The 24,095-nt window shown below is 36.5% G+C and overlaps 1 protein-coding gene across 50 annotated transcripts; it reads right to left on the minus strand.

The window, feature by feature from the left end:
• Nucleotides 1–251: 251 nt before the first annotated feature.
• Nucleotides 252–22,880, minus strand: LOC129565099 (myosin heavy chain, muscle). Of its 50 annotated transcripts, none has more exons than XM_055439563.1 (19): nt 21,063–21,328; nt 19,290–19,606; nt 18,984–19,127; nt 17,227–17,607; nt 16,962–17,124; nt 16,309–16,412; nt 13,312–13,719; nt 11,358–11,528; nt 9,665–10,257; nt 9,369–9,486; nt 6,682–6,945; nt 6,000–6,209; nt 5,499–5,900; nt 4,924–5,408; nt 4,727–4,805; nt 2,935–4,110; nt 1,926–2,831; nt 1,726–1,791; nt 252–1,031 (listed from the first exon to the last, which is right to left on the minus strand). In XM_055439563.1, exons 2-18 carry the CDS (start codon nt 19,491–19,493, stop codon nt 1,744–1,746), a joined length of 5,856 nt encoding a protein of 1,951 aa, XP_055295538.1. In that variant the 5' UTR covers nt 19,494–19,606; nt 21,063–21,328; the 3' UTR covers nt 252–1,031; nt 1,726–1,743. The 50 variants fall into 50 exon arrangements, with proteins under 50 accessions (XP_055295538.1, XP_055295537.1, XP_055295534.1 ...); XM_055439562.1 differs by lacking the exons at nt 4,727–4,805; nt 9,369–9,486; nt 18,984–19,127 and adding exons at nt 4,389–4,467; nt 8,286–8,403; nt 18,674–18,817 and having other exon boundaries at nt 21,063–21,299; XM_055439559.1 differs by lacking the exons at nt 1,726–1,791; nt 4,727–4,805; nt 9,369–9,486; nt 16,309–16,412; nt 21,063–21,328 and adding exons at nt 4,389–4,467; nt 8,286–8,403; nt 15,829–15,932; nt 22,626–22,880.
• Between the last annotated feature and the right edge of the window lie 1,215 nt (nt 22,881–24,095).

A 24,095-nucleotide genomic window follows, 5' to 3' on the forward strand; every position in this document is an offset into this window, starting at 1 on the left:
ACTCCGCATCATTTCAAGCATATTTTTTTAAAAATCCTACGCAAACTTTTTTTCCAGAGATGAATGAGAATTAAGAATAGGGTGAGTAAAGATTTGGACGAGGCAAGTATCTGATAAATTGATGTGATTCTTCGGTTGGCCAGTCCAGTATATTTTAAATGATTTTCTCTTCTCAAATTAAATCAGCCACTTCATTCAACTGGCCAAAAGTATGCATAAAATTGGGTTCATGAACCAAAAATACCGGGATATTTTTTTTTTCTTGTAAATTAAATATTTTTTTTATTTTCTCAAGTGTCACACATATAAATGGATTATATTATTCTGTCAATCGAATAGCGATCTAGATCGGTTCCGTGGTGTTGATGTTTGGGCTTCATTTGTTCTGCGATTTTGTTGCACTTGTGTCTTTAGATTTTGTGTTGGATAGAAAAAAAAAATCGAAATCCGATCAAAATCAAGCTAATCGATAGCAAAACGCGTGTATTATTCGTTTTGAAAACTAAATACAATTGTTTTTTTTTTCTTTTTAAAATTATAAAATTATATTTCATCGATGTGTATTTTTATTCTTGGTGTAAAGAAAGATAGATAAAGATACCAAATCAATTGAATCCATTCTATACTTTTGATGCGAATGATAAAAATATGTGTGTCGGCATTATTCCTTTTTTTATTATTGTTGTATGTTGGCTTGTATATTAGAAATGATGAAAAAAACATAAAAATTTCGATTTTAAAAAGTAAAAATTAGATTATATCGGGACGCTTGACGTATGCAGCTCGTTTCGATGTTCGGCCCGAGTCGTTGTGATTGAACGGTGCTGGTTTGTGTCTCTAGTTTTTTTTTGTTCTTTCATGTGTGTATCAATTTTCTTTTTATTTCTGCATATATGAAGTTGTTGTTTTTTTTTGTTGGTTTATTTTATAAAATAGTTATTAGTTTAAGCGAAGAAATCGTTTTCTGGAGCAAGGTCGAATCTTGGTGGGAAGGTGCCAAATCCATCTGGTCGTACAGATTGTGCTCGTGGCTGCAAAAGATAATCAAACGATTAGAACGGAATAACATATTGAGTAGCAGCGGAAAAAAATGATTCAACATGTAATGATGATCCATTTACTTCAGGAACATTCGAAAGCATCGGGTAGTATTTATTTGCTAAACATTTAACTCATTCCGAAATGAAATGGTTTTTGTTTTCATGTGTGTATGTGTGTTTTTTTTCCACATTCATTTGTCTGTTTTTTCGATTGTTTGTTTTTATGAATTCATTCGCTTAAAATTAAATTTTCAACGTCGAATAATAAAAAAAGCGGCACGTTTTGTGGTGCACTTTTTCAACAACAATACAAAAAAAAAATCTTTGGTTTGACTTTGAATAAAATTGTAAAGTGTGAGAAGAGAGGTGTGCAAGAGTGAGAGTAAAATGTCGAATTTTGTGAGAAAGAGATAAAAAAAAATATTTTATCACAGATGTGTGTGCGATCGATTAGAGAAAAAAAAGTAACAACAATATTTGAGATATGAGAGAATTTGTTTTTTTTTGTGTGGGGGTATACTGTGTATATGAGATAGTTGAGTTATGCAAACAGAATTACAGCAGCACATTCAACAACATATAAAAAAAAAAACAATAAGAAAAATAAATGTTTGGGGGAACAATTTCTGATGGCTTTGGAGTTTTTTTTTTGTGTTTTGTTTCATTCTCTTTCAAATTCACTTACAAATGCTGTTTAAATAATTTATTCCAGCGCACTCTTGCGTACCATTGGTACTTTACTTGTTGTTTGCTATATAATCAGAAATGAAATCGGATTTTACAGTTCAATCGCGTTCATCGTTTTAGGTCATTATAATTAGGTATTGATTCGCGTATTTGTTTTTTTTCTTAAATATTGGAATGAAATGAATGGGGGATACTTACGCCTGGGCTACCACCACGTGCCATTGAACCACCTCGTCCCTTAGCACGGAATTTACTGATGGCTTGTTCAGCCAAGTCAGCGCGCTCTTCAGCTTCTTCGAGTTCTTGTTGGGCTTTGCGGAATTTGGCCAAGTTGAGAGCGGCAATTTCTTCGGCTTCTTCGATTTGTCTCTTGTATGTCTTGATCTTTTGTTGAAGTTTGTCGACCAAGTCTTGCATACGTTCATGGTTCTTACGGTCCTCTTCTGATTGGAAGGTCAATTCCTTGATGCGACGTTCTGATTTGCGGAGATTCTTTTGAGCATCGGCATGTCGTCGTTGTTCACCGTCCAATTCGTTTTCGAGTTCACGGACACGTTGTTCCAATTTTTGGATTGCCTTCTTACCACCTTTAAGGGCGTTAGCTTCGGCTTCATCCAAACGAACTTGCAATTCCTTGATTTGTTGTTCAAGGGCCTTGCGCAATTTCTCTTGTGTTTGTGCATGGTCTTGTTCGGCACGGAGTTCATCGGCAAGACGGGCAGCATCAACCATAGCCTTCTTGGCCTTTTCTTCGGAGTTCTTGGCTTCGTTCAACAATTCATCCAAATCTGAATGCAATGTTTGAAGTTCTGATTCCAACTTGCGTTTGGCAGCTGAAATCGAAGCGTTTTGGGCGGAGATTTCGTTGAGTTGTTCGTGAGCATCTCCCAATTCTTGTTCGGCTTGACGACGTCCACGGTCGGCTTGTTCGAGCAATGTACGTGATTCTTCAAGTTCGTTTTGAAGGGCGTTGGCACGACGTTCTGAGATGCCAAGTTGTTCACGAGCATCGTCGCGGGCACGTTGTTCTTCTTCCAATGCGGTTTGCAAGTCTTTAAGTTGTTGTTGGTAGCGTTTGATGTTCTTTTGGGCTTCAGCGTTGGCCTAGAATTTGGATGGGTGGATAAGAGCCATTAGCAAACCGTTTTTTTTTTTGAAGGATTCTCAACTTTTGATCAACAAAGAACAAATTAAAGCGGTTGCTTACCTTGTTGGCGTGGTCCAAAGCGATTTCGAGTTCGTTGATGTCGGCTTCCAACTTCTTCTTCATGCGCAATGCCTCAGCCTTTCCTTTGGCTTCGGCTTCGAGTGAAGCTTGCATTGAGTCGAGGGCACGTTGGTGGTTCTTGCGTGTGTTTTCGAATTCTTCTTCTTTCTCTTGGATGCGACGGTCGATTTCTTGACGTACTTGCGACAACTCAAGTTGTGCACGTAATACTTTGTTCTCTTCTTGTTCCAAAGCGGCTTCAGCCTCTTCAAGAGCGGCTTGGAGTTCATCTTTTTCGGCTTCCAAGCGTTTGCGTGCCTTTTCGATTTCATGGATGTTGCGGCCACCTTCACCAATTTGGTCAAGAAGGTCCTTAACTTCATCGGCGAGATTCTTGTTCTCACGACGGACAGCTTCCAATTGTTCTTGTCCCTCTTCGTAGGCGCCCTTAAGACGGAACAATTCGGTTGAGTAGTTGCGGCATTCCTTCTGTGATGCATCAAGTTCAGCAGCCAAATCGTCGACCTTGAGTTTCCATTCGGCAATGATTTTGTCGAATGCCTTTTGTCTCTTTTCGGCAGCGTTGGCAATGGCATTGGCACGGTCGACTTCCAATTGCAAGTCTTCGACTTCGGTTGACAAACGTTGCTTGGTCTTTTCCAAAGCGATGCATTTTTGGTTGAGTGATTCGATGGTTTCTTCAGCTTCAGCCAAACGAGCTTGCAACTTTCTCTTGGCTTCTTCCAATTCTTCTGAACGGGCAACACCGTCCGATTCGTATTTGGTGCGCCAGACTTGAGCTTCAGCGTTAGCCTTGCTGAGTTGACGTTGCAAATCAGCTTTGCCTTCACCTTCTTCTTCAACTTGTTCACGGAGGTTGTCCAAGTCGTGTTCCAAGTTACGGAATTTGCCCAACAAAGTGGCACGTTCGCGTGATTCTTCATCGGCCAAACGTTTGGTGTCTTCAAGTTGGGTAGTGAGTGAAATCTTGATCTTCGACAATTGCGAAACTTGTGATTCGGCTTCTTCGAGTTGACGAAGGAGGTCGGAGTTTTCAATTGAGAGCTTCTTCTTTTGGGCATCGAAGTCGTTGAGAGTGCGGTTGGTTTCGTCGAGTTTGCTTTGTACTTCGTTCAAGGTGTGTTGGAGTTGCTTGGCGATCTTTTCTTGGGCAGCCTGTGTTCATACGGTCAAAAATTGCATATTAGTTTCAATAGTTCAAATGTGAGGAAAACTGTGCATTGCATTGCATTTAGCTGTGTAATAATCGTGTACTATGTATGTGTGTTGTGTGTGTGTGTGTATATTCAGTATATGTGTTAATATGAAAAGCTCAGCAAAAAGGAAAGAATTGTGTGGATTAGGGTCAGAGAATTTTTTTTTGGATAGAGAAAGAGAATTGCGCAGGCGTTTAGAAGCAGTTTGCATGTTTCAGTCAGTTCGTCGCAATATACCTTTTCGTTGGCAAGATGGTCAACGCTTCCACGAAGATCAGTCAATTCACCGAAGTATTGGGACTTTTCCTTTTCAGCCCTATGTTACAACAGATAATGTGTTTGGTTTAGATTCGATTGGATCAAGGATTTGTTGGTTGGTTCAATTGAAAGGGATTTATTAAACAACAAAAATGATAATAATAAAAATAAAACGATTGGGCTGGAGCACGAGCAGGATAAACATATACCGAATGAGTGTTTTGGTGTAGCTTTTTTTTATTGTTTGTCTGTGTTTTTAACGTGTAGAAAGTGTTCTTGTTGGTTTTGTTGTGGCAAAACACTGAACAAGCAATTACCTTCTCACGTGCGAGTTGGTCACAAGCGGTACGAGTGTTAACGAGTTCATTGTGTGCGCTTTGACGATCGTGCTCAGCTCTAAATTCAATTTATTATTTCAAGAATTTATCCCATGAATTTTTGTTTTTTTTTGTTTCTTTAAAATTGTTCAATTTAAAAAGAGAAAAAGCATCTAAATCGCTCACTGTGTACTTACTTAGCCTTCAATTTGTTGAGTTGATCGACTTGTTCGGCCATTTCAGCAACAGCGTCATTGTGCTTCTTGCGGAGATTGGCCAATGTACCTTCATGTTGAATGTTAGCTTCTTCCAAATCGCGACGGAGTTTGCTGAGTTCGGCTTCACGTTTCTTGTTGAGTTCGATTTGCGCGGATGTGGCGCCACCGGCTTCTTCAAGACGTTCACCCAATTCTTCGAGTTCACGGGCCAAATCGGCACGTTGTTTCTCAGCCTTGGCACGAGCTTGACGTTCGGCTTCGACTTCTTCTTCGAGTTCTTCGATGCGTGATTGCAATTCCTTGATTTGTTTTTGGCTCTTGCTAACAACGGATTGTTCATCTTCCAATTTGGCGGTGAGTGATGACAATTCCTTGTCTTTACGGGCGATGGCTTGTTCGAGTTCCTTCTTGTTGCGTTCCAAATCGGCGACGGCTTCTTGGGTCAATTTCAAGTCACCTTCAACCTGAACACCAAAAACGGACACATAATCACAATGAGAAAAATCACAATTCACAACCGACAATAAATGTTCGTTACAAAATGACACACATACCTTGCGTTTGGCCTTCTCGACATCACCGCGCAATTTCTTCTCACGTTCCAATGAGTCTTCAAGTTCGTCCAAGGTTTGTTCGAGCTTGGCTTTCACTTTGTTCAAGTGGTTGATCTTATCTTCGGCAGCTTGCAATTCTTCACCGGTCTTTTGGTTGGTTTCACCTTGTAATTTCTTTTCTTTGTTCAATTTGTTGATAAGCTCGTCTTGATGGGCGATTTCATCGTTCAAGTTACGAATTTGATGATCTTTGGTGGCCTTATCTTGATCGATCTTCTGGACGCTGAGTTCCAAATCTTCGATATCCTTCTTCAATCCACTGCATTCTTGTTCCAATTTCTTCTTTTGTTGGAACAATTGGTTGCGGGCATCTTCTTCTTGTGACAAACGGTCTTGGGTGTCCTGTTTTCATATAACAATATCCAATAAATTACCAAAACACATTCGACAATTGTTCACGTTTTCATTTTACAAAAAAAAAAAAACAAAAAAAAAACTTACACGAAGTTGATTATCGAGATCGTTCTTTTGGGCTTGCAATTTAGCTGATTTCTCTTGGTATTCTTGCAATGATCCCTTCTCGCCAGCCAATGAATCCAAAAGGGCAGTTTTTTCGGCTAACAATTTTGAGTTAAGACCTTCCAAATCTTTGCGTACTTTGGTTTCGGCTTCAAGAGCTTCTTCGGCTTTACGGGCTTTCTCTTCCAATTTCTGAACAAATGAAGAATCGTTAGTAAATTCCATTTTACTTCTTGCGCTTCAACTACAGTGAAACAAATCTGTGTCGTTTTCTTTCGCTCAAAACGAATTCCGGAGTGCGAATGTGATTTTGATGAGTATCAAAACCGAACTGAATACTCGATTTTCTCCAATAATTTTTTGTCGATCGAAAATGTTTCATGTGATGCATCCATCCTACGCACTCATAAAAATGAAATACATTTTACCTGCTTGAATCAACATTGAAATTCTAAATTTATACTCGAAAATTCCGTTTTGTAATGGCGCGAATAAATTTATGGCGAGAATTAAACCGATTGCTGATCGGATGGTTACGGTATGCTGACAGTTTTAACGGTAGTTTAAATATGACGATGTTGCAACCTGACACACATTCGCATCCGTTTTGAGCATTTCTGATGACGACAACGGTAGCAGCCAACATCATTTCAGTAATACTTACAGCAATTTCGTCTTCAACACGTGTAACATTGAGCAAAGGCTTGACCTTTTGCCACAATTTCCACCATGGCCAGGTACGCAATTGCATGTATTTGCGCAAGTTACGTTGGACAATTTGGAGGGCGATACGTTGTTCTTGGATCTTCTTGTATTCTTTACGTGACAAGTAACCACGGATCCAGGCTTGCATCCATGACATGATCTTGCCGAGACGTTCGTCACGGAATTCTTCCATTTGACCCAAGACACCAGCACGGAAGAACACCTATATATTGTGCAATTGATTTCAACGTAGAGAGAGAGAGAGAGAGAGAAAGCAAACGTCGGACGGACAGCAGAAGAAAATAAATCAATTAGAATGTGATCATCGCAAAGTTGACCATTTTACAAAGCGGAGAAAAATTCACACAAATGAGTGAATCTCACTTGAAGTGACTTTTTCGTGTTTTTTTTTTCGGTTAAAGTGGGTTTTTTCATAAAAGTGGCATGGAGCGTTAGGCATTTTGGTTTTTGTTTTTTTTTGTCATTGGTTTTTGTGGTTGTTGTTAACATTCCAAACAGTAAACGAAACAGTGAAGAAAAAAATGTTTTAACGTGCAATTTGAACTACGATATGGTGTACTCAGTACCTTAGTGTTACCAAATCGGAATGATTCAGGATCAAGATCAAGGTGCTCCAAAATAACTCTAGCAGACTTTTCAGGAGTTATTGGCGGTTTTAGTTTATTGACGCACAGAATTGAGTATCTGTGTTGTGTGCGTTTTTATGATTGGATTTTAACAAACAGTGTGAGAAAAAAATGGAAACGAAATTGTGTTAAATACCTTACGAGTTACAGCTACAAAAATTTAAATGAATTTAAAAGGGCTTATGACTAAAAACGCATCGATGAACAGTTGATGTTTTTATGTTCTGTGTAAAGCAGTTTCTGTTCGATGCACATGTTCAGTTAAATCAACTAAGTATTGAGTCTATGGTAAATGATTTTATGAATTAAAGAATGATCAATGTCCTTCTCAGATAAACCATTTGATTTTAGGAATGTATCTTAGAACTAATTGACTAACTAGCACTTAAAAAGGTGCTGGAATTGTGCAGCGTTTCCTTTTTTACCACACAAAAAAGAAGTCAAACGTCTAAAACTAAAGGTTTCATGGTGAAAAAAATGATTACACAAGTTGAGTCATAGTCATGGTACTGTGTAGATGATGCCTTGGATGTATATATCCCTTTTCTCGTTAGAGATTTCTTGTTCGTTTGTTGCAATTGTCTTTCGAATGCAACACGACGCTTGATATATGGCATGAATTTGTAAGATAGAGAGAAAAATAAAGCGAAATTTATACACGAAGATAGGCCAAGTCAACAAATCGCATTTGATTGCCGTCTTATTGTGATTTTATGCGATTTGAGCACTATGGACACTTGCTTCACAGTTGATCAGTCGATTAAAAATTTTGAAACACTTATTTACACATAAAAAACGACGTTAGAATGTCAACGAATCGATTATTGATAATTAGAAAAAAAAACCATCATTATGTAGTAGCAGCTTGCGCGCGCGCGATTCAATAACAAACAAATAACAATGTGAATAATCGTGCCTTAGTGTTTCCAAGACGGAAGGTATCATCAGCCAATCCAGTTTGTTCCAAAATAATGCCGGCAACCTTTTTCGGATCACTTACACCTTGGATCAGTTTTGGGCAGAGAATTTGGTAACTGGTGTCGGGAAAAGGGGATAACGGCAAACGGTTTTTTTTCTCATTAAATTTGAATATTTTGTGAATAATAACCAAAGGATGAACAAAAAAAAGTAGCAAATAAACAGAATCACAGCAGCAACGAGCCTGTGTGTTTGGCTTGAAGGAAAAACCGTATCATATAAAGTCCATATTTCATTGAATCAACCTGATTTTTTTTCTGTCGTCGTATGAACAATTAATTGTAAAATGAATTGGTGGTGCACAGTTGATTGGTGGAGGAACAAAGTGGGGGGAAAGGAGGTAAAAAAAATTGTCTAGTAACCACTACTTTTGCTCTAAGTAAAACTCTACAGAAAAATATGCGTGACAAAGAAAAAACCGTAATTGAGAATTGGCGCAATTATATGGTTTATCATGCCTTTGAATTTCCAAGACGATAATTTTCTGGATCCAAACCCGTTGACTCCAAAATCAGTTTGGCCACTTTCTGTGGATCAGTTACTCCGGCAATCGCTTGAGTCGCAAGAATCTTATATCTATGTTGTGAATGGTGTTGTTGGTTTATTTTCAAAATGAAATTTAGTTAAAGAGGAATTTTTGTTCACAAAAAGGAACAAGAAAAAAACAAGTGTAAAACAGATGATTTGTGTATAACAATATGAATCAAGTCCCATTCAGGAAAAAAAAGGATTCCAACATTGGATGGACAAAAAATGGTCAAAATCACAAAAAAATATGTTTGGTTTCAAAAAATCACAAAAATTCGAACAAATGTCCATAGGACACGTATCCAAAAACAGGGAATGAGAAGATGTTTGTATCAAGATTCGAAAGAGAAAATTTCATGCGACACATCGACGGATATAAAAACAGAGAGAGAGAGAGATTGGTTTCATGGTCCAGAGTGGAAAGGTTTGTGAATACCGAATGAACAGTAAGCAGACAGTAATAATTTGGGAAAAGACAATCAAAATATCTCGCCTTTGTATGACCAATACGGTACATGTCTGGATCCAATCCCACCGAATCAAAACATTTCTGTGCGGCTTTCTTTTGATCTTTTTCACTGGTCATGATAGCCGGTGCAATGATCATATAACTAAAAAAAGTTCATATTCTCTATCAGTATTTGAGACATTCAAAAATTCGGACGGTTCATATAAAAAAATCGGTTTCTTCAAAAAAAAAAATTCTTTAAAAAATATTTGCTTTATCAAAAAAAAAGATTCAAAAAAAATGGAATGAAGTCGAGATAGCGTGGAACAGTTGACACTTACCGGAGTTTGAAATCTGGGTAGACCATTCTGTTGGGGAAACCTTTACGGCAAATACGGATACCTTCCAACACACCGTTACAGGTCAATTGATGCATGACCAAGTGTGAGTCGATGACTCCCGGTTGTTTCATTTCATTTGGAATAATACAACGGACGAAATGAGGTTGAGTGGCACGCAATGTGGCCATCAAGTTGTTCAATTGTTCACGGTATGATGATGAGACGGTAGCGAAGCCACCACCCTTCTTACCACGACCACCTTTAGCGTCACCGCCACCACCACCAGATTGACCGGCATCAGCGGCGAAGATCTCAATCAACAATTTGTTTGCTGATTTCTTGAATTGATCGACAACGGTGTCGTTCAATGGATCCTTGTTCTTTTCCAACCAACCGGTGATGTTGTATGGCACAGTACCGGCGTAATGGGCAATAGCAAAGTGGGCTTGTTGTTGGCCAGCCTTTGCTGGTGGGGCTTTACGGAATGGAGCCGATTTGCCCAAATGGTTGGTGGTCAATTTTTCAGCGAAGGTTTGATCGGTGGCTTTCGGGAACATAGATTCTTCTTCAAGAATTGACAAGATACCCATTGGCTGTGTGTGGAAAATGTGTCGAAGGAAGAGAAAGAGAAAAACAAATGCGTTAGATTTTCTCGTAATCACGTTTTCAATGGGGCAATTACTTTTTTTTTTCACAAACAAACTCGGTAGGCATGCATATACTAAACAGATATAATAAATATAATTTTGCAAAAACTTTTTGTCCACAATTTAATGTGATCAATGCTAATAGTTTGAGGCTTACCTTGCTCAAGCAGCTGTGTTCTTGTTAAGCGCTTACATTTATAATAACTTTTCTTGGGTTAGTCTCATTGGTGCAATGCATATAACGTGTACAGATCTATGGTTTTAATTCTAATCGCAGCTAATCGCTTTTTCTGCTACTTTCCATCAAATTTTACGACAATATGTATGTTTACATAAACTTGGCCGTATTTTCAACGCTACGCATAAAACGTCCAACTGAAACTGAACAATTTACAACGAACTACAAATACTTTATCGAGATACTGCAATCGAATACAAATTACTAAAATGATTCGTCCGTTCCAATTTCATGTTTTGTGTAAAAAGTTAAAAGGAAAGAAAATAAAAGTGATGAAGAAAACGATTTTTTTTATATCGAGATGGTGAGAGAGAAATCTGTCTACTGAAAACTTAGAGATTGATTTTCCATCGCACCTTTTCGATAAGAGCGATGCACGGTTGAAGGTCCATTCCAAAATCAATGAATGTCCATGAAATACCTTCGCGTTCGTATTCTTCTTGTTCCAACACGAACATGTGATGGTTGAAGAATTGTTGAAGTCGTTCGTTCGTATAATTTATGCATAGCTGATTAAAACCATTTAACTGTACCAGAATAAATGTAAAGAACAAATAATCGTTCAATTAAAACGATCAAAATGGGTAGAAGCAATGCGATTTTTTTTTCTGTTTTAAATTCATCCTTTCCATGAGGAAAGGGTGAGATGAGCCACGTTAGTTAGCTTTGACGTTAAAAAACAAGAAATCTGAATGAATTAGCAATGTTTAGGGCCAAACGAGTCAAACACAAGATCAATCGAGTTAGAGGAGTGTGTTGTTGAGACAGAGTTGTGTCAGTGCTATATTCCCAACAGCGGTCGCAATACCTTTTCAATAAGTTCAATACATTGTTGAAGATCCATGCCGAAATCGATGAAGGTCCATTCAATACCTTCACGTTTGTATTCTTCTTGTTCCAACACGAACATGTGATGGTTGAAGAATTGTTGCAATTTTTCGTTAGTGAAGTTGATACACAATTGTTCGAAACCGTTGTACTGTTTTCATGTCGTTCAATTGTTTTTGTTTTTTTCGTTTGCAGCACAACGATTCCACACCAATTTTTGAATCCGGGGATGTAAATTTTGATTTTTTTTAATTTCAAATTTTTCGAGGTGGTTTGCCAATTTTGTGTTTTCGGTCATCAGGAGGGGTATATCATATATATGTTTTTTGTTTGTGTTTTTCCAGGTGGTGAAAATTGGATATCGATTCCGAAAAAAAAAGTTTAAAAAAATATGTTTTGAAATTAATAAATGTTTGGGGTAAGTTAGTCATATATAAAGGGAATAAATGGACGAACAAAGAGATGAAGATCAATTTGGACCAGAGCACTTCCATTCCATGGAATTTATGCTCGCTTGTGACAAATCCAGAGGTAAAAAACGAACAAAAAAAGATCCGGGAGGGGCCATCCATGTTTGTAATCAAATTCCATTGAAGATATATATCAATGCATCGTTCAACCAAAAGAAAAAACAGTCGGACAGGAACATGCACAGAACGCGACAAATTCAAACAACTGAACACAAATAGAATCGAATCAATGTTTTTTTTGGAAATGTTCGGCTGACAGTTTGTTCAATATTTGTGCATCAGTTGGAAAATATTTCCATATATTTGTTGTATTTGTCTCTTATATTCCGTAACATTCGTGCAGAATGTGTGTAAGCGAACAAAGTTCACCAAATATCAAATATGGGAATCGGGGAAACTACCTTTTCAATTAAATCGATACAGGCTAACAAATCCATTCCGAAATCAATGAATGCCCAATCGATACCCTCTTTTTTGTATTCCTCTTGTTCCAACACAAACATGTGATGGTTGAAGAATTGTTGCAATTTTTCGTTGGTGAAATTGATGCAAAGTTGCTCAAAACCGTTATACTACAAGATCAAGGAGGTGGCAAAATAGGTTTACATTTTAGATATTATATCGCAAATTGTAAATGGAATCGTTTCGTTTTGTTGTTTTAATTACTACACATGGACATGGAAAATGATTGATTTTTGTATGTGTGGAGAAATATGAAGTCAACATTCAAGGAGAAAGAGATATAGAACATTTTTTATATCAACAGCTACAGAAATGGCTTACGCAAATGAATATCTGTGGAACATTTATTAAAAACACAAATAGAAATTACTACGGTTACGACTACTGAGGATTGTTGATTGGCAATCATTTAAAAACCACAATAATACCTACTTTACTCCACCACTGTGTACTGTGTGGATTGCATTTTTCGCTCGGCGTATTCATTCTCATTTCTCAAAACAACATAACATTAACAGAACTAATCTTTACATGGAAATCTAACAAAGAGGAACAGAGAGGTTTTTTTTTTCAAACACATCAGCGAACCTTTTCAATGAGCTCAATGCAGGCCAACAAATCCAAACCGAAATCAATGAATTCCCAATGAATACCTTCCTTTGTGTATTCTTCTTGTTCAAGAACGAACATAACATGGTTGAAAAATTGTTGCAATTTTTCATTGGTAAAGTTGATACAAAGTTGTTCAAAACCATTGTACTAAATATAAATTGGAATGATTATTAAAATATGACATAATATTGAAATGGAGATGTCGTCGCTATAGAGCGGCAATTTTAACCTCTCGAAGAGAACTGAACTAGATGGAAAATAGAGAAGAAATCATCCTATGCGACCATATTTTTTTTTTCAAGAAAGATACAGTCGAAATAAAGGAGACGCCCAAATCAAAATGAATAAATAAATGTGTTGATGTTGGCATTTCATTTAAATGATACTCACTTCGAAAATTTCGAAACCAGCAATATCCAACACACCGATGAAGTGTTGACGCTTTTGTTTGGTGTCCAATGTTTCGTTACACTTCTTGACCAACCATTTGAACAAACGATCGAATGTACCTTTGCACAAGGCACCGATTGAGTTGGCGACTTGATCCTTGTTACGACCTTGGGTGACGAACTCGTTACCGACCTTGATACGTGGTTTCAACAAGTTCTTGTACAATTCTTGGACGTCACAGCCCAACAATTTGGCGACACGTTCACCCTCTTCCATACCATCAGCTTCGGCTTGTTCTTCGCGACCACGTTGCTTGAACTTCATGCCACCCATGTGCATGACAGCGGCAGTGATCCTGTAGACATTCTCCTTTTCTTCCTTGGTGAAGCCCAAGATGTCGAAGGCTTGCTGTTGTTTATCATTTATTTAATAAAAAACAAAATATTGGCGAATTATTAATCTGATTTGTTTCATTTACATTTTTTGTGGTTATTTTTAGTGGAAAAAAAAGAAACAAATTCATGGAAACAATACATTTCATGCAAGCTGAGTTATGTGCATTTTTATTTCTGAAGTTTTGGATTAAGGTTTTGGTTTGACATTTTGAATTAAATTTTTTAATATTTGTGTGGAATGATTACTGTTTTGATTTTTGTTTTGATTTTGTTGAAATATACAGGATGTCATTCCTTTTATGGAATAAATCGGGTCTTCCATTTAAAAAAAAAGGTGTGGTAGGGGAATATTTGACGATTGGTGAATTAGAACTACTTATGACTTTTTGTTATTTTTTTTTTTGAATAATTGAGAAATGGAAAAAGGAAATACTTTTCAACTTCGTCTCGCTCAGTTGAAAAAAAAATGCAATGCACAGGCACATTGCATCCGAATGACCGATAGAAGTATAACAACTGGAGAGGTGACAAATCATAAATGTAGATTCCTGTTTAATACAGATTTTCTTGTTTGTTTTGTTTTGTTTTAGATCGGAGGATTCATTCGACATTGGTCACATTTAGAATAAACACACAAAAGTTGTGGGGTCACTTCATATGGGTAAAACTGGTGGTGATGGCCGCTGCAAAATGTGAGATATACTACGTTCGTTTTATGTTTTGTACGTTCTAGTTTTGTTGGTTCATTTTCGAACGAGGATTGGTTTTTGGTTATTAAAACGTTTTTTCGTTTGTTTAAGTACGGTTTGGTGTGTTCTAATTCTTGATATACCGTATGATTGGTTTTTTTTTTCTTGGGATCCGAGGACATACAAATAAACACATGATGCATAATGGTAACTGTGACCAAACACAACATGTTACAATACACGAACAACTTACGTCGGTGAGCGTAAATTCTTCACCATCATCCATACTTGGAATAGTGATTTTGCCTTGAGACACATTATAGTAATCGTAGATATTTTCAGACAAAGAGCACATGGCTGTTGAACGATGGATTTGAGAGTGAGAACAAAAGAGAAAGAAAAAATATATATCGATGATTAAAAATGGTGATCAAATTCATATCGCCCACATTTTGCTTTGATATTTCCTATGTAATGTGTTTGTGTGTGTGTCTCATTTGCTTCTCCATCACTGTATGTCACTGTATCTTTTGTTCGTCGTGTTTTTAAAAAAAATATCATTTCTCCTAAATTGTCCCACAATTCTCCTTCGTACTACTTGTTTTCGTTATGTTCGAGGTAAAATACTCTCGGTCTCTCTACTTTATTTACACTTTACACAAGTTGTCGGGGAATGTACGATTAAAAAAAAATGATGACCAGATAGCCAGGAGCAGGAGTGTTCAAGCTATCCAATTTGTTTCTATACTGATGATGCTAAAAGAATTCCTGGTGTCATGACAGCTCTTTTTTTGTTGTTCAATATGCCAATTCTAATTTCAATTTTATGTTCCAGCTCCCAGCTATGAATACTGTACAATTCTGGAAAGTATTTACATATTTTAACTGTGTTTTAAGAGAGATAGACAGAAAAAAAACATCGTTTTTTTGGCATATTTGTTTAACTTATTCGGATTGGGTTGTTCAATCTACTTCGCGTTGACTTACATGGACCAATTCAAATTCGTCACCATCGTTGACACCAGGAATCCTTGTTTTACCTTGACATATAGTCGGATAAGTGGAAATGTGTGTTCCCAACAAGCACAGTTCTAAATTGGTTCACATTCCAATCACAAACGCAAAATATTAGTGAAAACTGAATTTTTTCGTTTATTTTTTTTTCTTGTATTCCATGAAAACCTTTCATTTGTCTTGAATTTTTTTTTATATGATGCAGTAATCAATCACATTCCTAACTTGAATTTCAACCTTATCGAATAAACTTTTGATTTTTGAAAAGAAAAAAATAGTTGTTTATAAAGCGGCATGCAATAACAAAATTAACAAACAAACAAACACTTGGAATAAAGAAAATCGTATAATATTTATACTAATACTATTTGGTGTTTAATGAAAATAAAAAAAAAGAATCTAAGTTGGCAGTGTCTTACATCAATCTCAACCCATTCAGCTGCATCATCAACGCCAGGTATTTTTGTCATGCCTTGTGACACAATACGATAGTCGTTTATGTTGTTAGACAGCATCAAATACTCTGAGTATGGTTTAGGGAAATAGAACCGTTACATAGGTCTTTGTGTTTTGGGATCGGTGTTTGGTAATGTTTATGAATAAAAAAAAATCAAATTCCTAATCATAATGTTAGCGATTAAAATCAATTCTAATAATAAGAATAGATCACTACGTTCCAAATTTTAGTGATCAAACAATGTGGCAGCATGTCTTGTGTGTGTGCCATTTGGGGTGGGTGGTTGTTGGAAAAAACTAAAACTACTTTATGGTCGACCATGTCTTGTACGAGACCAAAAGGTGTGGATGAGAAAAAAAAATAACGCTACTAAACAACAAAACCGGAACAAAGAAAAACTTAAAACACTCGGGAAGTGGAATAAAACGAGCCGATGTCTTACGTCGGTCAATTCGAGTTCATCGCCATCATCAACGCCTGGAATTGAGGTTTTTCCTTGCGAAACAATTCGGTAGTCGTTGATGTTGTTGGACAGCAAGCAAGCTTCTAATGATTTCAAAAACAAATGGTGTTGTGGAATTTTGGAAGTAGTTGATGATCGAATTTGTGTGTTTTTTTTTGGGGGGGGGGGGATACATGGTACATCGGAAAAATTAAGTGCATGAGAGAGAATCATTATTAGAAACAAAAGAAGAAATGGTTCGTTTTTCTATGGTAAAGAGAAAATCTGTCGGTATTCGCCTCATTGAAGAATGGGGAGAAATTTGGGTTAGTTATTTGTAAAAAAATGATATTCTAAGATCTACATCTAAAGGGTAAATGCCGCTAAAATCAAAATCTTGATTATATACAAATCAATATCGATATCGATATAGGGTTTTCTGGTTGCCTAAGATTGCATCAGCAATATGTACGCAAGAATCAAAAGAATTCTACAAAAAATGTTGTGTCCCTTTCAAATCTAATCAATAATCAACTGAAATAAATCCTAATCGCTAGTAAATCGTTCATTTTTTTTTATCGTGTGCTGTCGATTTTAAACAAGTGCATTTTGAAATGTGACATTACAAAAAGGAAAAGTTCCGACAATCATACCTTTAACTCCAGGAACTGAACCAGACATGATTTGGTAGAAGATGTGATATGAACGTTCCAACGATTGTTGTGAGATGACACGAGCTTTTTCCAACAAGTAGGTTTCAATATCAGCACCAGCCAATTTACCAGATGGACCGAAGTGAATACGAATGAATTTACCCTATTTGATTAAGGAAAACCATATGTTATTCGAACGGTCGAAAATGCAAAGTGTGCAGCGTCTCTCTAAACAGGCAAATGGTGTGCCCGATGTGATACTTACGAAACGAGATGAGTTATCGTTACGGACGGTCTTGGCGTTACCGAAGGCTTCAAGTACCGGATTGGTTTGGACGACTTGATCTTCCAATGAGCCCTTCTTTTCGGCGGCAGCATCCTTCTTTTGCGATGCACCAACGGTGGCAAAGTAGGCAATGACCTTCTTCGTGTTTTCAGTTTTACCGGCACCAGATTCACCAGTAATCAACATGGATTGATTTTCATGGTTGGTCAACATGTTGACGTAGGCACCATCAGAGATGGCAAAAATATGGGGTGGTACTTCATTACGACGCTTACCACGGTACATCTTAGCACAACGGTTGGTATAGACTGGGTAGCGTTTGTATGGATTGATAGCAACGCAGAAAAGACCGGAGTAAGTCTGTTTGAGGTCGAGTTAGAAAGAAATCGTAATAAAAACGGAAGACAATGAGTAAAATTTTTGGTTGGTGTTTTTTTGACCGAACTTATGGGAAATGAATGATTTGTAACGGATTTTAATCCATTTTGGACATTTTCCCAACCATTCCGTCAAGTTTGATAAGAACCGACATTATGCAGTAGTGGTTATAATGTGGTTCATTACAAATACAAAATTGAACAGAAAATAATTGAAACAAATTACGAAACACGAATCTATGACATGGAAACGGAATCACGTTCGCTACATGATAATTTTTTTTATCGTTTGTAGACGAACCAATTTCCTATGGGTATTTTTTTTTCTTTGTGGTGGAAATTGAAACATAGCAAAACAATGGAATATCGTGCGTCCAAGAGTAGCTTTTGTGAGCACAATTCACAATTTGGAGTTTTTGAGTGGGGGATATAACAGGCAGTTTGAGTCATTTTCTTACTGCCAATCATAAAAATGTATTATTCTTACGAAGGCCTCATCACCGATTGTTCAGTTATCGGAATTTGACTCTTCGTAATCTAAGATGAAAAACCAAAATGATGGCAAACGTACAATAAAATGTAAAAAAAAGAATTTTGAAGTAATTTTTGTAGAATCTGGCACTAAAATTTGTCCAGTTGAAAAAAAGTATGAAAATTTATGGAAAGTTTTTGTTTTTTAAATTGTACGTATGTTAGTGTGATTTTTTTCGTATGTTTTTTGTTTTGTTTTTGAGACCAAATAATGAGTATGTTATTACTAATACTACTGGATACAGTGTTCGAAATGCTTATATATTGTATTGAATGTTAGTTGATTGTGTTTACTCTCTGGGGTTGGTAGTGTTTGTTATGCAGAAAAAAAACGGAACGTCGAGGAAAAGACTGGAATGCAGCGTCATATTGAGTGCATATCGGGGTTTTCACGATCATGATTTGTCTGAAGTTCATGAGCAGAGGGAGTATTCCGCGCGGGGAGGAAATCGAAATGGTAGGCCATTGCACATAACACGAAACAGAAACCGTGCCAACACAATGGTCGTACAACTTACGTAGATCAGTTTATGGTAGTAACGTTGCTTCAAATTGTGAAGGACAGAAGCATCGTTAAGATAAGTCAAGTTAGACATATCTTCTGCCTTCTCATATTTTGGTGGATTGACTTGTGTGACCAAATCTTTCTTGAAATCTTTGGTCTAATTGATTATTTTTTTTGTTTTTTTTTTTTGTATTCGGATAGAGTCAGAGCGTTTTGTCATAGATTTTCCGAGTTCAAGATTTCGCCGAGTCGAGATTTGAGTAATGGAAAAAAGAAGAAGAAAAAGAGACAACCATTAGTTTCGTTTGAATATTGATACTTACATAGATTAGTTTGTAGTAGTAACGTTGTTTCAAATTGTGCAAAACAGCACCTTCGTTAAGATAGGTCAAATCGGCCATATCTTCAACTTTTTCGAATTTTGGTGGATTGACTTGACCAACGTCCTCTTTCTTAACATTTCTGGTCTAAACTCATGGAAAGTGAAATATGTTTATGTTGAGGTTGATGTGAATGACAAATAAATTGAAATGGAATTTTGAATGTTTTTTTTTTTTTGTTTAACCATTTTTCCACCGATCACAAAAATGCTCAGCAGAAAAGAATCGGTTTGTCAGTGTTATGCATACCTCTCCACCTGGAACCCCGACGGAAACGATGTCACCCTTGGTGGCCTTGATCTCACCTAAGACGTAACCCTCTTTCTCATCTGGCACCCAGCATGCTTTCTTCGAATCGTAAGGTTTCGATTGATCGATACGCTTTTGTTCGAGAGAAACGAAAAGGTATGGGGTTGGATCTTCATTTTCTTGATTTGGTGGTGGCTTTCCCATCTTCGATTATTTCACGATACACAGAACAAAAAAAACTAAAGACACGTGTGCGTTTTTCTTTTAAAAAGAATAATTTTGTATTTCGTTAATCCAGTTTGAGCCCAATCGCCTCCCTAGATGGAAATGGAAAAAATGCGGTGGAAAAAATGAATTAAAAATTAATTAGCTACTGATTGATCGACATTTAAATTAAAAATGAGAGAAAATCAACAGATTGCGTAAACAAGTACAGTCGAACAAATTAAATGTTTTTTTTTTTCGTTGCGTTTTTATCTTCTTCTCTCTATGTTCAGCGAATACAGAATTGGAATGTTGAATTGAAAATGTTCGAAAGATTTACTCTCTCTCTCTCTCCCTCTCTCTCTTTATTTATTTTTTTCGTTTTTGTTTTTCACATAAAATCATTCTGAATTTGTTCAGCATATGCGCGAAATTTTCGGTTGCCTCCGCCTGATCCTAAATATAGACAGGCGATAAATTTGCTCTTTCCACTTGTGAAGTTTTTCATTCCGTGTGGTGAATGTGATTTGATTTTGTGTGTGGCTAAAAATAGCCCACGGTGAAGTGAGAATCGATGAGTGTGAATTTCGATGCTTGGCGAATAATTGTACCCGATCACCAAGTCACATAAATATGCGCTGACCAAATTTACTACACCAACTTTTTTTTTCAAATTCGAACGACGACTTGCGGCGAGATAAATCCAGGCGAGAAATTCGTTCAAATGAAAAGTCTATGGAAAATTTAACTTGAAAATAAAAACGGAACATTTGTTTTGGAAAGGCAAATAAATACAAAATTCCGAATTTTAAATTTTACTTTCTGGGTTTTCATCATACAAAAAATTAATGTGCAAACCGAAAACAGCAAAATGCGAATCGAATACGAAAAATATTCATGTGTGGTTGCGTGAACGTCTATGAGTCACTTGTTATGAAAAAGTGAGCTATTTTTATGTTTACGTAACACATTCGGCGAGAGATCAGTAACGCAAGCAATGTGTCTGAAATGGTATGAAAGTAGGTTGGTCCCGTTGAAAACCGAACAGCCATGAAATGATCGAGGAATTTGTTTTTTTTTCTACGCTCGAAAACAACCATTTAAACGAGATATTTTTTTCGTGTTTTATTTATGCTCCGTGGCTCGGTTTTGTATGTATTATTTTCAAACACATTTTCACTCGTCGGCTTATTATTTCAAAATTGTAATGTAGTTGCAACTGATGAGTCTGACGAAAAGTTTTCCACAATTATCACATAAATTGAACAAGTGTGCTTGCACAATAAAAGATCAATTAACTTTTTAGGTTGTTCGAAAGAAGTCGAAAGGAAATATTAAACGAATTCAGAAAACTTTTTTTTTCAAATAAGAAGATACTCGAAAAGCAAGTTGAATTTTGTGGTTTCAAAGTTGTACTCGAATGAAGATTTGAATGAAAATTTTCGCAGAAATTGAAGTTCGGACGATTTTAATCGATGGAAAAATTTTAAATTCACTTTATCAAACTATTTAAAAAAAAAAGTGCCACATAATTGTACACTGACACACTTCTTAACAAAAAAAACTCACCAACTTTGTATGAAAAAATTTACTTTGAAGAGAAAAAAAAGGTGGTCTACCTGAACTTAATTGAATTCAAAATTTAAAAAAAGAGAAAAGTTTATTTAAAAACTCTATACGCAGAAGAGCCCAACATTTAACGCGATGCAGCACGGTCGAGATGCGAAATCGCAGTGATGTGGATATTCGGTCGAGATCGTTTGGTGTGGTGGGCAATAGAATTTATTTTGGGAATGCGCGCACCACGAACCGTCGTGCTTTTTTTTTCTCTACTCAATGCAATATAAGTCGGTGTTGTATTTGAGATTTTCGGTTGGTTCGTTCGCAAACGCGGTGAACGAATTTTTATTTTTTTCGTTTTTTCGCTTTATTTCTGGGATCCGAGGAATTCTATTTGCGTAACATAGCTATTTGACCAATTCGAAAACACATTCAGAACGGTGTTACTAAATACGAAATCTTTTCACACAGACACACACACACAGTGAGAGAGACACATGTATATGATTGAGTTCGGATTTGTCGCCAGTCTGCAAAAGGACTACGTGTACCGAATGATTTTTTTTTCTTTCTCGTTTTCGGTTCTTTCATTCAAATACTCAATTATCGAGATTGTTGGGCAATTTGCAAATTGAATTTTAATTCGTGGATTTCATGGAAAAATGAACATAGACGGATGTTCATTGATTTGTCTCACGGTGTGATCGAATTATGTTGAAAACGGTGGGTCGGTCGGTCGGAGGCGGAGGCGAGAGATCGGTGTAATAGTTGGCCATAGGTTTTTGCTTGCTTGAATGTGCGTAGGTGGCAAAGTGTTTTATAGAAATTCACACTCGTTCCATTTTAACGGCATTGCTCAAGCCAACGTTGCTCTTTTGCTACAATTTTATGCGGGGTGTATTATATAATATTTAGATATGAAATATTTTCTTTTTAAAGTTTTGTAGTCCAAACGACAGAAATTTCATCGTGTTCGAGTTGAATGAATTTTTTTGTTTCGTCCAAGTTTCATTTCGAATGACATTTTTTTCTTTGTTGAAAACAAACATTCAAAAGGCACCTATCACACTTGAATTAATCGGAAAATGGAAACAAAAATTTTGGAATTCGTTATTCTATTCCTTCTTTTTCATTGAAATGAATTTTTTTTCTAAACACTTTAAGCACATGTCTGAGTATAATAGGCACCCTTAAAAATGTTGCATTCACATCACTCCTCTTTTTCCTCTTTTTCTCGAAAGAGAAAATAAAATGATTCGAAAGTACGGAAATCGATGGTTGAAGTCGATTAGATTAATCCAGTATTTGCTTTGAATAGATTGAGAATTTAAAAAAAAAAAATCGAAGAGAAAAAGAAATCACTTCAAAGCACTTCGTTTTCACGATCAGTTTTCTTTCTCTCTTTTTCTCTCTTCAAATTTGCAACTGTTGTTCACTATAATCCTTTGAATATGCAATCCGATAGCAAAGATAAATAAGCCACAATGAAATGCACTGAACAGAAACCAAAATTGTTTTCTTATGAAGAATCGGGAAAAAATGGCCAGTCAAAAAGGCGATGTGATCACTTACACGTTCGAAAGACGTTCTGACCGCTAAAACCGGTAAGCTCGCTTTTTATACCAGCCAATTCGTCACTAATATTAACGTAGCGGTGAAACTCCTGTCGCCCGGGTTTGCTTTCCTTTTTTGAAAATTACATAGAATCAATAACAGCGATACATTAGAGTATCATGAGCCGCTTATTTACTTTTGGGCTACAATACTAATCGCAAATATGTTTGTATTTGAGGCACACGATCACATCGCACCACCGTCGATGTGCCCGTTACACGCACACACACTTGAGGTTGACAGAAGAACGACGAAATACGATCGCTTGTGATGTGTCATACTTTCGCTGTATTTGTGCTGTGATGTATCGTACATCATTCAAGTGTTTTTCAATTTGTCAAGGAAGAATTTTAAGAGTTTTTCAACAAATTTCAATTGAATTTCATCAAAAAAAAACCTGTCCCAATAGTTGACTTTCTTTGTTGGGAAAATATAAAAACACCACATTTAGAACTCTTGCAAAAAATGGAGTATTTTTCATGTTATTGGTGCAGGAGAGTATTTTTGATCTCATTCCATAAATTTGGCGAAAATATGAATAAATTCTATAATTTATCGAATTTCATGGACGTTTATCTCGTTATTTTATTGCTTAGCTCTAGATATTTCAAGTGGATATGGTGTTTTATCGCTTATTCGCTGAGAGAAAGAGAGCGAGTGTTGAGTGCATACAATCGAACATTCTAGACTCGATTTTACTTCATGCTATACATATCGGATACCTGTTCGTTTCGACCAACTCTCATCGACGATGTTTGTAGTAAATATTTTCGTATTTGTACGGAAGCCACACCAAGCACAAGCTTTAAATTTAAAAATTTATTTTGCAAATTGAAAATAGCCAAAAATGCATTTTGAAAAACAAAGGATTTGTCATTTGTCATTCAATCGCAATTTGACAAACAATTTTGGATTGTTCGATTTGTTTTTTCGACCTTTTGGAGCTTGCAAATAAGTAAGACCGATTTTTTGCGTAAAATCGAATGTTTTTTATCAGCTAAAAATACATAACAAATGACCAACTCAAGAGCAAATAGGTCATTTTAAATTGAAAAACAAGTATAAATAGGATGGAGAGTCTTCAGGCCAAAGTGACAGAATAACGGAGGTATGTTACACACCACTACATACACACACTCACACATTGGGCATGCGAATGCAAAACAAGCTGTCACAAATGAAGCATATCGAAAATGAAAACAACAAAATCGTCAAGAGAATGAATTGATTTTTTTTGCCGAAATTAAATGGTCTAAATTTAAATGCCAAAGAAGTGAAAAAAAGTCGAAGGTGCAACAAATAAATGTCCCGTTCGGAATGGTATGCATTTGAAAAATATGTTTTTCCTGCCAAAATTAGTCAAAAAAACGTTTCCATCCCGTTTGAATGCATTACAAAATAAACGCCGGGATTTTCTGCACGGGATTC

Source organism: Sitodiplosis mosellana, unplaced genomic scaffold (assembly GCF_009176505.1).
Source record: "Sitodiplosis mosellana isolate CC-2019 unplaced genomic scaffold, AAFC_SMos_1.0 Smas_scaffold_2, whole genome shotgun sequence".
In the NCBI taxonomy this organism is placed as follows: domain Eukaryota; kingdom Metazoa; phylum Arthropoda; class Insecta; order Diptera; family Cecidomyiidae; genus Sitodiplosis; species Sitodiplosis mosellana.

What these genes read in the sequence shown, in the direction of transcription:
- LOC129565099 (XM_055439559.1), bottom strand. Translation starts at nt 19,493, where the DNA reads ATGGGAAAGCCACCACCAAATCAAGAAAATGAAGATCCAACCCCATAC. An exon ending in TCGGGGTTCCAGGTGGAGAG is followed by an intron (nt 19,128 to 19,289) that starts GTATGCATAACA and finishes CCATGAGTTTAG; the next exon opens with ACCAGAAATGTTAAGAAAGA. An exon ending in CTGAATGGGTTGAGATTGAT is followed by an intron (nt 13,720 to 15,828) that starts GTAAGACACTGC and finishes GATAAACAACAG; the next exon opens with CAAGCCTTCGACATCTTGGG.